Source organism: Haemaphysalis longicornis, unplaced genomic scaffold (genome assembly GCF_048455015.1).
Source record: "Haemaphysalis longicornis isolate Haplotype H1 unplaced genomic scaffold, Haemaphysalis longicornis Haplotype H1 scaffold_3, whole genome shotgun sequence".
NCBI lineage: Eukaryota > Metazoa > Arthropoda > Arachnida > Ixodida > Ixodidae > Haemaphysalis > Haemaphysalis longicornis.
In genome coordinates, this window is record NW_027526335.1 from 59,073,613 (window position 1) to 59,087,402 (window position 13,790).

Genomic DNA, 13,790 nt, shown 5'->3' on the forward strand with positions numbered 1-13,790 from the left:
AGCTTTATTTGTGGCTGTTAGTTGTATAAGGATGCAAATGTGCAGCTAGAAGCGCCAAATGCAGGAAGTATTTGCCGGCAAGGACAGGTAAAAAGGGAGAATTAACGGAATTTATGCTATAAAACGGTATGAATTAAGCGGGTTTAAAAGACATTGAAAACATACCAGGTCAACCAAAATTTTAAAATTTATTTGAATTAACTGGAAGATTGAATGATTTGAGTTTGAATTATCGCGAGTGTACTGTAATTTTATTTAAATAATACACTTTTTTTTTTTTTTTTTTTTTGTAGCAGCAAGTAGGTGGTTTCAGGCATGGTCCTTAGCTATGAGAACTTTGCTGTAATGCAGCACCTAACCATATGTTTTCACACAGTGTAGTAGACAGAGCTGGCCCTACAATACGACATGTTCCCTTAGCTACACTGCGTAATAATAAGCACTGCTGATTTTTCCTCTAGGTGATTCCGAACCACCCTTTGTGTCGTGGCTTTGTGCTGCAACAGTTACATGCCATTGCCTCGTATGTGCCTCGCAGACCATGAAGGTGCTGTTCATCTCCAACGTGCTCGGAGGCGAGCTCGAGCAGTGCAGGGAAGAGGAAGATGTCGGGGCAGAAGATGGCCTGCAGCTCCCCAGGGATCCGACCCAGGTTCCCAAGGAGGACCCCGTGTGGGAGCTGCTGGCTGTCAAGGTGAAAATATATTTCCATTTGGTGTTCACCAAGGCTGTGCTTTCAAAGACCTAATCTGTGCTCTCTTCTTCCCTCCCTCTTATCTCTCTCTTTCTCTTGCTTTTTTAGAGGGTCTGCCAGTAGGCAGAGGGCAGGAATAATCTCTGAAGAGATCGGATGAGAGCAAAAAAGAGTGAACTGCAAATCGCTCCACCTTTTGCTGTTACACTTTGATGGGTGCTTGTACAAAACACAGGAAGCTAAAACGTACACCTGTCTAGTTGCAGCTTATAGCTGTTCGATGGTTTGCATTTCTCTGGTCCGTAATTGTGCATCTGCTGGATCTACTGTTTGCCAATCTAGCTTGTCACAGGACTCTGGAGCAAAGCCATTCATATGTAAATGTATGGAGCATTATTGTAAAGGGTGAGCAGGTGTGCATATTTACTCTTGTGGAGGTGCTACCAAGGTTCATGCTAAGTTATTGCATGCAACAGCTGATACTGGAACCACACGCTTATTTAGCTAAAAAAAATTTCAGTACTGTCGGAGAATTTATGACTACTACCGGGTATGTCGTACCCAGCTTGCAGGTGAGCAAATATAGTGAGGTGAAAGTGGAGTGCAAGTTTTGCAGGCATGCATGGAGCCAGTTTTTGACCCTGTTGGGTGTTCCTGAAGGCATGTGTTGATAGCATTCATATCACCTTTTGCAGAAATGAATTTGAGTTAGGTGCTTGTGGTGGCAACCCAGTATAGCTGCACATAGCAAACTGGCATTACCCACCTCTTATTTTTTGAAAGGTTTTTTCTTCATGAGTAGTCTTGTCGTCATGCAATCAGCCTGCAGGCATACAAAACACCACATCACGATGAAGAACCATTGCAGGCGTGCTTGTGCTGGAGCAAGTAGCCGCAACAAAGGGACATGGTGTACACTTGCCTCTTTACTTTCCTCTCAATCAATTCAAGCTTGTGCTTAATTAGATCAAACCTAGTGGTCCTGTAATGATTTAAATCCACGTACAGTCGCTCCCCGCTACAACGAACTCTGCTTCAACCGAATTTCTGCTTTAACGAAATATTTTGAATTCCTTATCATCTAGCCATAGAAGTCAGTGCAACGAAGTCCTCACCACAACAAACCATTTGTCAAACTTGTTCTTGCTTCAACAAAATTTTTGCTCAGTGGGGCTAGGCTTGAACATTTATTTTACCAAAAAAGAAGCGAAACACCAGTCGTCTGTAACCTTTTGTACATCTACACCGCTTAGTTTAACTGAAAGCGTGTGCCCACACCACCACTCAAACAAACTCATAGGTGGATGCCATTGTTGGTGGGGTTAACGATGTGGCTGGCCATCTTTCCACGAGGCGCAGGCATGGTCTGACAAGCCGGTGCTGCAGACAATCCGTATCCAGTTGACATTGCGCAAACGTGCTCTGCTGGCGCTGTGCCGTCATGTATGCGCTGTGAGCAGCTGTCATGTCAGCTTTCCTTCTACCAGTCTTCAAAGTTAGTAAAAATGGTGGTTTTATGTTTAGTCTTGAACCCGCATAATCCTATCTTAAAGGGACACTGAAGTCAATATACAAGTTGGTAGATAGATTAGCTCACCGAGAACACAAATATACCACTCAAATGCTTAGAGTTTTTTTTTTTTTTTATATATATATTATGTAACTTGCACCAGAAGTGGTTAGAATGTCTGGTGTATGTAACGTCTTTCCTGGCTGCCGCTGGATGGCGCTACTCATCCATACTTGGGGCGCCGGTACTGCTCTTTGCGGAATCGTGAGTGCTGCGCATGAGCAGTTGGTTAGATGCCAACATTCGCGGGGCCTCAAAAAGACAATATGTTTTTCTTCAACAAAGCGTCAATACTGACCACAGGTCCCATAAAAGAACATTTTTGCTTAGTGGTCCGGAGCTGCGAAGGACAAGGGAGTCTAGGAAAGAACGAGTGATTTGATTGAAACTGACCAAACTGCTCGGTACATGGTAACGTTGTATCTGGTTGCTTCTATACCACTATACATCACCGCTGCCTTGCTTGCTTGCGCTTTATCGTGACGCGTGGCTGCAGGCGCTGTTTGCATCACGTTTGATCAGCAGTTGATTAGCTATTTCTCAGCAGTAAGGGCATCTTTCGGTACCGAATCAACGCTAAAATTGTCCATGGGTATGTCAAACTTTGGTTGGAAACCAACTCGCTGGTTGCCTTCAGTGTCCCTTTAATCGCGAGAATGCACTCGTGATAAATGCAAGTGCGCGCGGCTTGCCTGCCAAAGGCATATGCCACCGTGGCCAGTCAAAGGATAAGATAACGGGCACCACTTGTGCCACAAGCGAGGGGGGGATTCCTAGGGCCTAGCAAGTAATCAGCTTGGTAGATACCGTATTTATTCGAATGTAGGCCGGCCCCGATTCTAAGCCGACCCCCGAAAGTCCGAAGGCGCGAAAAAAAAAAAAAACTTGCCTCGAATGTAGGCCGAACAAAAAGGCGAGGTCAGCGTTCACAAAAAGAAAACACGTTTATTGAACAGGAAGATGCGGTGCTGGAACTCAATCAGTTTCTCTTGAAAATCACCGGGCAACTTCTGGACGATTGATGTTCGACGACGGAGACTAAAGCCGAAGTGCTTCATGAATTTCTGTAGCCAGCCCCGACTGTCTTTGAAGTGTGCCCGCGATAAGCCTCGTTCCCTTAAAAGCTCCCTTGCTTTTGCCTGGAGCACTTCCGTCGTTACTGGAAGGGCAGCTGCTCGCTGCGTCTGAACGAAGTCAGCCAATGCCATCTCCATTTCATGGTGACGGCATTCTCGTGGTTCGGTGATTGCCAACCTCGTTGCGGCGCACGCAAATATCCTCTCCCGTTGCGTCCTCCAACGACGGACATTTTTTTCACCCACGCCGAAGTCCCGCCCGGCTTGAACGTTCGACGACAACTCCGCGGCTAAAACAACTTTTCTTTTAAAAGCGGCACTATAATGGCACCGCTTCTTTTTGCGCTGTCAAAACCAAACGCCACACCGCACGCAGGCACAGAACACGGAGGACGCAGGCCACTGTCCGCACAATTCAAAATGGCGGCCTATGGCCCTTAAGTGGCTACTGGCTCGTCTAGTAATGGCTACAATACTTTCTTTTCTGGGTGGCGCTAGCTGCGCGCTACTTCACTTGGAAATTGGCGCGTATTTCAAAATCCTCGAATCTAAGCCGACCCTCGAGTTTGATATATCAGTATTTCAAAAAAACTATCGGCTTAGATTCGAATAAATACGGTATGCCTTGTTGTACAGCAGTATGTTTTGCGACTGCATTTCCTTCGCCTGGTCATGCGCTCTTTATGTGCGGGTGAAATACAGATAACCATTGATACGCTTGTTATCTGAATAGACACGACGTAATTGCGTGTCACTTCTTATTCTAAACATTGCATCATGCTGTCAGTGATATGGATAATATACAAGGCTATCATGGTGTGTTTGGGGCAGATTTCGCCTCAACAAATTTCCACTTCAACGAAATTTTTCACATGTCCTGGCAATTTGATTGTAGCTGGATTTGCCTGTATCTCGGCTTGGGTCTACGAATTTTTTTATTTAGTGCAAACAGGGTTTAGCAGTCTCATTGGAGTTTGATTGACAAGAGTCAACTGTACTAAGTTGGAATTGTGCTTCCCGCTGCCCTTGCATCTTATGCGGTGGCTGGTCTTTTTCACTACCTTGTACGTCTTCTGGGGAGTAGTTCTCAGTTCTGTCCATTTCACGTCCGTTTCAAGATGTCTGTATCAAGTGAGCCCTGATTGGCTCAAAGCATACAATCACGTTTGACGCAGTACAAGCAAGGTGGGGTGAGGTGTTACTAGTGCACCCATGCCATGACTGGAACAGACGCAAAGGAGACATTTTTGAAACGGACAAACTCTGAATTCCGCCGCTGGTGGAACTCCGATGAAGCGTTGACCCGGTTTCCTTGGTGTGGGGGCGCAGGTGGCGGACTGCCGCAAGCCGCTGATCCCCTGGGAGGAGTTCTACAACGAGCCCCTGAGCGAGCAGCTGGAGACGGACCGGGGCTTTGTGCACTCGCACCGGGGGGCCTCCAACAGCAAGGAGTTCTCCTTCCTGGCCCACGCCTTTGTGCTCACGCCGGCCGTCAAGGCCCTGGGCCTGTACTACGACAACCGCATCCGCATGTACTCCGAGCGCCACCTGTCCGTCATTCAGATGCTCGTGGGCGGGGCTCCCGCCAACCCCTACCTGCGGCTGAACGTGCGCCGCGACCACCTCATCGACGACGCACTACACAGGGTGAGTGGGCGACGTGCTCCTGCCACCCTTCGCAAAATAGGGGAAGGGGAAAGGAGTGTTGTGTCTGGGGAAGGATTGCTTCCAGCGGTGTGCTCTGCTTATGTTTGCAGACTTTAAGCACACTACTGGTACAAATTGAGCAACATTCTTTATTTTTTTCTCTGTTACTTCTTCTCTTTCTTCCTATTTCTTCTGCCCTGTAATCTGTCGGGCCTTTTCTCTCCCCTTTCCCCCTTCCCCCGCCAAGTAGCATGTCGGTATCGAAATTCCGGCAGACATCCCGGCTTTCTCCTCTAATAAAGAGCCTTCCCTCCCTCTCTCTCTCCCTCTTACGTTTTCAAGATTACTGTATTTACTTCCTTAATGATCGCACTTGTTTCCAGAAAAATTGAAGCAGAGTTGAGGCTGCGACTATTGTGCGGAGAGAAATTCCAGACAACATTTTAGGATGCGAGAAAGGGAATATAAAGACGTGTCGGAATTCGTGAGGTGGGTACCGTAAACGGGAAATTAGTTTTCAATTTAAGTCCTACCTTAGGACTTAAGTCCTACCGTACATGTTCGTTATGCACAAATGTTGCATCATGCTCATTTATTTCTTAGTGAACGCAAGCTCGCTCAGTCTGAAAATAAACTTGTCATCGCACACTGCCTCGTCAAAGTGGCAAATAAGTTGTTGCAGTTGCTGCCACTACAGAATGAGCAGATGACACGCACAGTACCATACTTGCGGCGGCATGTTCAGGGTGCAATCATTGTGCAAGAGTAAAAAAAATGACTGATTACTGCTTGGTGATAAGCAAGCAAACCACTGACTTCAGTTTCGAAAAGATAATGGTTTTCTCATTGTTCGAGGGACTAGTTTTTATTGCGAATCATACGCGCTTCCCAAATTTTGCAATATCCTTGCCAGTTTGTCAAACGCTGTATTTGTTTCAAATGGGAAATTTTACCTGATCTTTTAACAAGGAGCTAATACTGACTAACAGCTTTTTGTAACCACGTGTGTGTGCAGTTAGAGCTGGTTGCCATGGAGAGTCCGTCAAGTTTGAAGAAGCAGCTGGTGGTGGAATTTGAAGGAGAGCAAGGCATCGATGAAGGGGGCGTCTCCAAGGAGTTCTTTCAGTTAGTCGTTGAGGAGATCTTCAATCCTGACATTGGTTAGTCACTTTCCTCTTGACATTGCCACGTAGTTCTGTCATTTGTGGTTTCCAATTTGTAAGTTAAGAGATTTTTGTGTTGTGTAACAAGGTTGGTGAGAGCAAATTACACTGAGTCTTTCATTTTAGTTGCACCAAACTTGCAGATAAAGAAAACAATTGATTCATACTTTTTGTGGGTGCTTATATTGAAATTCTACATTATATCACTCATTGTCGACATACAGTAGAATCTCGATGATACGATTCTGGGTGATACGAATTTCGGGATGATACGAATTTCTGAAAAGTCCCGGCAAAATTGCATTGTTTGCAATGGGAAAAATTTCGGCTGTTACGAACGGACCTGCGCGGCCCGGCGGATGATACGAACGAGCCGGCGAGGCGTCCGACTGCCGAACAAGCAAGTGACGGCTCTCTCTCCCCATTTGTCACTCTTCTTTCTCCAGAAACGGCTGGGCTGTTGTTTTTTGCTCGCGAAAACGCGCCCCGCACGCCCCATGCGCGCCGCGGCCGGGGGCGGCAACATGGCGGCGGCTTCGGCCGCGAAGTGGCACGGCCGCTTGAGCGACTGCTTCTAGCTGCTCTTTAAAATGCCGCTCAAGGCAGACACGAAGTTTCTTGTGCAGTAAAGGAGCTGATAACGTTGGCGAAAACGGTACTATAAAACACCATCCGCGCCGCTAGTGAAAGCGCCCATAAAATATCTGCCGGAGTGCTAAGCCTAAACATCTCGGGCGGAGCCAGCGGGCTGTCTCGAGCTTTTCGCAAGTCGTCAGCGTCTTTTTCTGACCGAGGTAGGAGATACCGGAAACGCGAAATCGTCAATGCGGGCGTGAAAATACAGGGCGCGCAAAGCCGAGGCGTGCGAATCGCGTGCAAAAACGCACCATGCGGTTCGCGCTTGACTGTTGCGGCGTGTAGCGAGCTTGGACACTGGGAGTGAGGCGACAAGCGCGAAGCTAGGCGAAGCGTTACGCGCTCCAGAAAGGACTGCTTTGTGCCGTGGAGGTTTAAAAAAAGCAGAAAAAATCACGGATTTGTTCACGTGAAAGTAAGAAAAGAAATAAACGAAAACTTTTTTCAGCGCTCAATTTTTTGGTCTGTGTTGGTTCATACGAATTTCGGATGATACGAATATTTTTCGCGGTCCCGCGAGATTCGTATCATCGAGATTCTACTATACTAAATAAAAGCGCAGAAAAACGCGGGACAAAGAGAAGAACTACACAGGACGAGCGCTTACTAACTGAGTTTAATGAAACCAAAAACGACAAATCTCGACACAGCGCACACTTGTGGCGCATTAAGGGGAGACACGGGTCTTGGAATCCCGAAATTTGGCCAAAAAATCGATTTTTAGAAATCGCCATTTTCGGAAAGTACAGCTATTATTCTACCGGTTAGCAAAATATCCAAACCCAGGAGTACGTATTTGAGCCATAATATCAATTTATAGCACCGACGCCTGCTAAAATCGGCCAAGATTCGACGCGAAAATAGCATTTTTTCGACGACTCGCCCCTCGGGTTCTACATGCGCCACGGCGTCCATCTTGGTCTCATTCGAAAGCGCGTCTTTTCGTTTTTAATTCCCCGCCAGAACCACTCCGTTTCGTCCGTTGGTTGCGAGTAAAACCGGGGTAGAAAAGAGACGGATCGCGCCGCCTAATTGGTTACTAACTGCACGTGACCGCAGGGCGCAACCTCATTGGCTGGGCGCCGTGGGTCGTCTGCTCGGCACTCTCATCACAGGGCAACGGCTCATGTATTCGTCTATGCGAGGACCGGCAAAAGCCCCGCATGTCGTAAAAATAAAGTAAAGATGTCTATCGATAACCGAAAGGAAGAACAGGCGTTATTAAAAGCGCCTGAAATACGATTTTCTGCTCCTGTGACGACGACTTATCGCGAGAACGGCGCCGAGACGGAGGTAGGCTTAGCGCCCGCGCAGGCTGCCGAGACGATAGCGTAGCGATATGATTACGCCTGCGGGGGCACTAAGGTCGTCTATCTTTCGATCACCAGCAAATAGAAAGAAAAGAAATGATAAAGTGGAGGGTGCCGCATGCCGACGTCGCAAGGCAAGTGTGTTCATTCTGTTATCAACGATGCTGCGGCGGTACGGCCCGCACTCCGGCGCGCGCTTCCTCGTCGGCAGGTTACCATATATAGATGAGCGATTTGAGCATTATAAATGTTCGCACTGTGCACAATGTGCGTTGGTGACGTGATATACGAGTAGATTAAACCGAAAACGTGCTTATCCCACCTAGCCAAGCGCATGCACGTTACCGAACAGTGGCGGGCATTCCGTTACCAGCCCCTTCGCTGCAACTCACTTCACGCGATGCAAATCCGATTTGATTGCTACAAATGAAGCAGTAACATAACAAAATAGCGTTTACAACTGTGGTGCACGCTCGGCACCTCAGCCCTAGTCGCCAAAGAGAGACGGCGCGATGCCAACAGCATAAATATTGAAGCAACGTTCTGGCTTTGCTTTTGTTCAGTTTTTCTGCCAGGTGCCATCTGTAGACAGAGGATTTCATAATTTTCCCACCAACTGATTTCAGCAAACTTGGTGTGCTCGTGTTGAGCGAAACGCGAGCTACATTCTAGAACCTTTCTTTTTTTCATATGCTCAATAGATAAAACTGTCACTTGTAGTAAAACTTCAACTGCGATTTTCTCAGCTTCCCTCTTTTTGCATATGTGCCTAGCCTTACAGGGGTTTTGAGGTAGTTTTTTTCAAAGGATTTCTACAAGTGTTATACCGTTGAATTCGGGATAAAATGAACTGCATGCTGAAGCTATTTTAATTGGCTCATTTTGCCTCAAATAAATGTTATGAGTAATAATTAGAGGTCATTAAGTTTTCAGAAAACTGTACTTGGCATAATTAGATTAATTCTATCCAATCAACTATCTTTACAGGAATATAAATAGCTTCAGCATGCATGGCAGGTCTTAAGCTACACATCCATACCATTTATTTAAAAAAAAATTGAATAAAAAGTTCCTTAAAGGCCCGTAAGGAATTACTTAATTAGGCTCCAGTGTTTTCTTTATAACTCAAAAAATAATTCTACCACTTGAAAACTAATTACATATTTGAAATGAGGAAGACAAAACACATATGCACAGTGATTTTCATTATCACAGACCAATTAATAAAAAAGTTCATTTCAAGACCCACGTCTCCCCTTAATCTCGACAAATCTCGACACAGCGCACACTTGTGGCGCATTGTGGTTTCATTAAACTCGGTTGTTAGTAAGCGCTCGTCCTGTGCAGTTCTTCTCTTTGTCCCGCGTTTTTCTGCGCTTTTATTTAGTATGTCTCCATACCAACTTGCCCACTTGTCGGTGCTCCTAAGACTCATTGTCGAACTCAAATGTATCTGATTGCAAACTTCAGGAATACGTATCCTATTCGAGCCATATTTGTGGTTTTCATAAAGCAAGCTAGCTTTATTAGTTGCCTCTAATTTCCTAATAAATGTGTGCCTTAAAACCAGCGATTGGACAGGTGATTAACAGATTCTTTAGGCAAATGTACTAGTCATGTTGAAAATCATTTTGTTTTACCTATTTGAGACACGTAAGCACTTGGAACTGTGGTATGCATCGTTTACTCTTTTTTGTAAAAATATGGTGTAGCTAAAATAGAACACCCTGTACAGTAGTTTGTTCAAATGTTTACAGTACCACAGGGAGTACATTACGGAGCAAGCTTGTTAATTTAGACTTCAATGATTCAGATTTCTTGATAATTTGATCTGCACAATTTAATCCAGCCAAGCTCTAATAGAAGTCTCACGTATAAAAACGCCGTTACTTTGAACACAAGTAGGTTCCACAATGGATAATTAGAACTAGAGGCCACCACCCCGGCGACTTGACACCCGATACACGGCCAGAAAAACACACCTGCTGCCTACACCTAGGGCTGCATTGCTCACGTAATAGGGACAGAAAGTAAAATTTGGCAACACCAATCTAAGCACCTCACAGCAGACATTTTGAAAGTTGTATTCTTTGTGAACTAAATTGATGTGAACACGAGTGGAGTTGTGTGTGGTGTGCTGGCAGTGGAAGGCAGCATATCCCGGGTGAGAAGCGCAGGACCTGCTGCTGCCAGTGACGACGAGGCAGAGGGCGAAGCCCCATAGCGGCCATCCGCTCAGAGGTCATGGCAGGATTGAATGCCAACCGTCTCTGCTTCACTTTTGAAGAAGGTGTGGAGGGGGTCTTCAGCCAAGTTTGCTCGTTACAGCAGAAAGTGCTTGCTGTTGCCTGCAAGGACAAAAGACAGACTGCGATCACGGGCTTTTGGAAGCATCAAATTGCTGACGTGCCCAAATCCTTTCCAATCGCAGTGTACTGTTGCAATTCATCACTATCGTTAGTTCGAACTTTCATTAATTCAGACTGAAAAGGCTTCCCTTGTGGTTTGAATTAACAAGCTTTTACTACATGTCGCTTTATGATCAATAGCATAACACTTCAAGCTTTCACAAAAAGAAAAGGAAGTAATTTTTAGCAAACAGTGAGCATACCATTAGAGAACTTCGTTCCTTGCTTTGCTGTAGATGTTGTGGTCATACAAAAAAAAGGGTAAATTTCTTAATTTAACATTATTGAACGGAAGTCAGGCCAGTCATGTGAGAAAAAAGAAAGAAAAGCCGGTTCGCTAAATATGCACTGAACGAGTGTCTTATCTGTGGCTGCACATATTCAAGGGTGGTTGTTGATGGCAATTAGTTGAACCCACTGGGTGTGGAGCAGCTAAGAGAGTGGGCCCCTGTGCTCGCAGCCATGTTCACGCTCAATGGGGAGACCCAGACGTACTGGTTCAACCCGACGTCGTTTGAGAGTGACGCTCAGTTCAAGCTGATCGGCATCATCCTGGGCCTGGCCATCTACAACAATGTCATCCTGGACGTCCACTTCCCCATGGTCGTTTACCGCAAGCTGCTTGGCCGAAAGGGCACCTTCCACGACCTCCTCGACTGGAACCCCGTGAGTCCTCCTGGGAAGGGGACGGAAGCGAGAAAATGGAGAGAGCAGGGTTTCTGGGGGTGCTCTTTTTAAGTGCAGAGCGGTTTAGGGGCTCGGCTTGTCGTCGTAGCTCGCTTGCTGGACCCAAGTGGAGCCACACAGCGTTCCGTCGTAGTGGCTGCCGTCGCGGTGTAACCCAGAGGCTTTGAAAGCCAAGCAGTTTATATAGACATAAGCATTGGAAATTTAGGAACTGCTGGCGCTTGTCGTATATCGCCCCATTGTTTAGTGCAAAGAAAACTGCAGGTACATTTGAGGCAAAATATACGTAATTAACCCTTTGAGGGTCGAATTTTTTTGAAAAAAACTTTCCCTAGTGGTCAAATTAGTTTATTGCGGATTTGGAATGTACAAAATGTCTAAAGTCAGGATTAAATGGTAAAAAATTATCAGGAGCAGTATTTTGGGGTCAGCATCACTTAGAACTGAAAAATGTTCAATAGTATTTCAGAGTGCGGTATTCCTTGAAACACGGGTCTACGCACAGTGCCTTATCGCAGTCTGCACGCATAAAGCGCATGTAATAACTCACGCGCCCGTGATAAACAAGCTAATAGCAGCGCCAATATAGATAGAAATCAACTTCCGCCGCCCCCGCAACGGAGTCTCCGAGTAGGTTACTTCAGTTCCAAGCAAGGAGGGCAAGGATACCTAGTAAGCGTGGGTAATAAACAAGATAAGAGCAGCGCCAATGTAGATTGAAATCAACTTCCGCCGCCCCTGATAGCGAGCGCCGATCAAGTTTCGCGCGCCTCCGATGCGATCACGTGACGAAACTGAAACCACGAAACACGTTGACTCATACATACGCCGTAACGCGCCAAAGCCAGAGAGTTCTGTTTTTCACCGCAAGAAGGTAGCACAATCAAATTTCAAACACTTCTTGTAAGTCCCAGGAGGTGGCAGCACCTCCCAGGGAGCATGCATCGTTAATATGGCGCGAAATTTCAAACGGATGCTCGAAATAGTACCCGTACAGCAAAGACCTTGCGTGACGGAAAACCGCCGCAGTACACGTACGGCAAAAACCCTCAAAGGGTTAACCGGCAGCGCCCACGTTCATTTAGTTAGGAATGCTCGTTGGGTTGGTTTTTACAATAGTAAGCGAAAAAATGTGGCAGTGCAACGCCGGCGCGGACGGTAGGAAAAGCAAGCACAAAAAAAAACAGAACTCCCGCTGGCGCAATTTCAGGCAGGGGACCAGCTCTGCGGAGGCGGGAATTTTGAATTGCATTGGGTGGTAGCAGTGAGCGGATAATGGCACTACAGCCCATTATGGCGAATCACTGCTCTGCACTCCCGACAGCTTTCACATTGAGTGGAATGCCTTTAATTTTATGTGATAGTATTCTACTCTGCTTAGTTGTGCTCACAGCTCAGGCACGCCTGGTTTGTAGCCCTACCTTAACGACGTACGAATGTAAAGTGCATCTCTTCTTCCCCTCTCTTCCCAGGTCTTGGCTACAGGCCTGCAGCAACTGTTGGACTACAAGGGGGACGACATGGAAGAGGTGTTCATGCAGACCTTTAGGATCACCTACAAGGATGTGTTTGGCTGCGTGCTCGCTCATGACCTCAAGGAGAACGGTGACGCCATTCTAGTCAACCAGGACAACAAATGGGTAAGTGTCGCTCGTTTAGGGTCTGTTACAGCTGTGGCCTAAGGGTGCCTGCGGTTTCACCGTCTGTGCCTTGTGGTGGTTCTCAAACGCAGGAGTTTGTCGACTTGTACACGGACTTCTTGCTCAACACGAGCATACAGAAGCAGTTTGGCGCATTCCGCCGTGGCTTCCTGCTTGTGACCGAGGACTCCCCCCTGGAAGTGCTGTTCCGGCCAGAGGAAGTGGAACTGCTCGTCTGTGGCAGCAAGGTGACGTGTTTGCTGCTGTCGCATCTTCGTGCAGCGGTAACAAGCTATCACTCGAGCTACCTGCGCTGGCCTGGGCCCCTTTGCGGCCGTGGCCGCCGCCTGCACAGCGACCGTGCAGCTCGCTCAGTGGGCTTTTCGTGTCTCCGGCGCGTTTTCGCGTCCAATGTAAATAAAAAGTAATAGAAACAGAGTGCCTGGAATCGCTGCAGAACTTTGTTCGCGGCCAGCTGCCCGATGAGCTGACGAAATCACAGCGCCTCCGCCGCCAACGATAGGGTCGTTCGTTCTCGAGAGCAGAAGCTCCGCCCTCCGGCCCTCCGATTGGAGCGGCGAGCCGGGCGAGCCGGCGAAGAACGCCGGCAGTGCGGAAGCGGCAAACACAAACTCGTGACGTGTTTGGATGTTGTTTATTTACAAAATATCTGCGGGATGTCGATAGCGCGTGGTCCTCTGCTGGCTGCTCGGTTGCGTTTCGCACACTTTAAAATTGATTTTAAATATGTTCTAGGCTGTATTCGCCGCTGATATTTTGCAGATGATGTATATGTGTTCACACCAATCTATCTCCGAAGTATCTCGCCTTCAAAATTTTGTGTCAGTGCCCCTGTAAGGGAAAGTAGTGACTGGATGTCAAATTGCTGGTTGCTAATTCGCGGGGTGTATTACACCTACTAACTCTAGTGGCATGCTTTTGATGACCTGGTCGAATGT

The 13,790-nt window shown here is 46.9% G+C and overlaps 1 protein-coding gene across 1 annotated transcript in view; it reads left to right on the top strand.

Moving 5' to 3' along the window:
* Positions 1–13,790, top strand: part of Ube3a (ubiquitin protein ligase E3A) — a 39,242-nt gene that overhangs the window by 19,611 nt on the left and 5,841 nt on the right. Inside the window, exons 8-13 of the mRNA XM_077703225.1 lie at positions 539–694; positions 4,670–4,987; positions 6,003–6,147; positions 10,965–11,170; positions 12,664–12,831; positions 12,924–13,079. Of these exons, the coding sequence (XP_077559351.1) occupies positions 539–694; positions 4,670–4,987; positions 6,003–6,147; positions 10,965–11,170; positions 12,664–12,831; positions 12,924–13,079 (1,149 nt within the window). The remainder of the gene's footprint in view (positions 1–538; positions 695–4,669; positions 4,988–6,002; positions 6,148–10,964; positions 11,171–12,663; positions 12,832–12,923; positions 13,080–13,790) is intronic.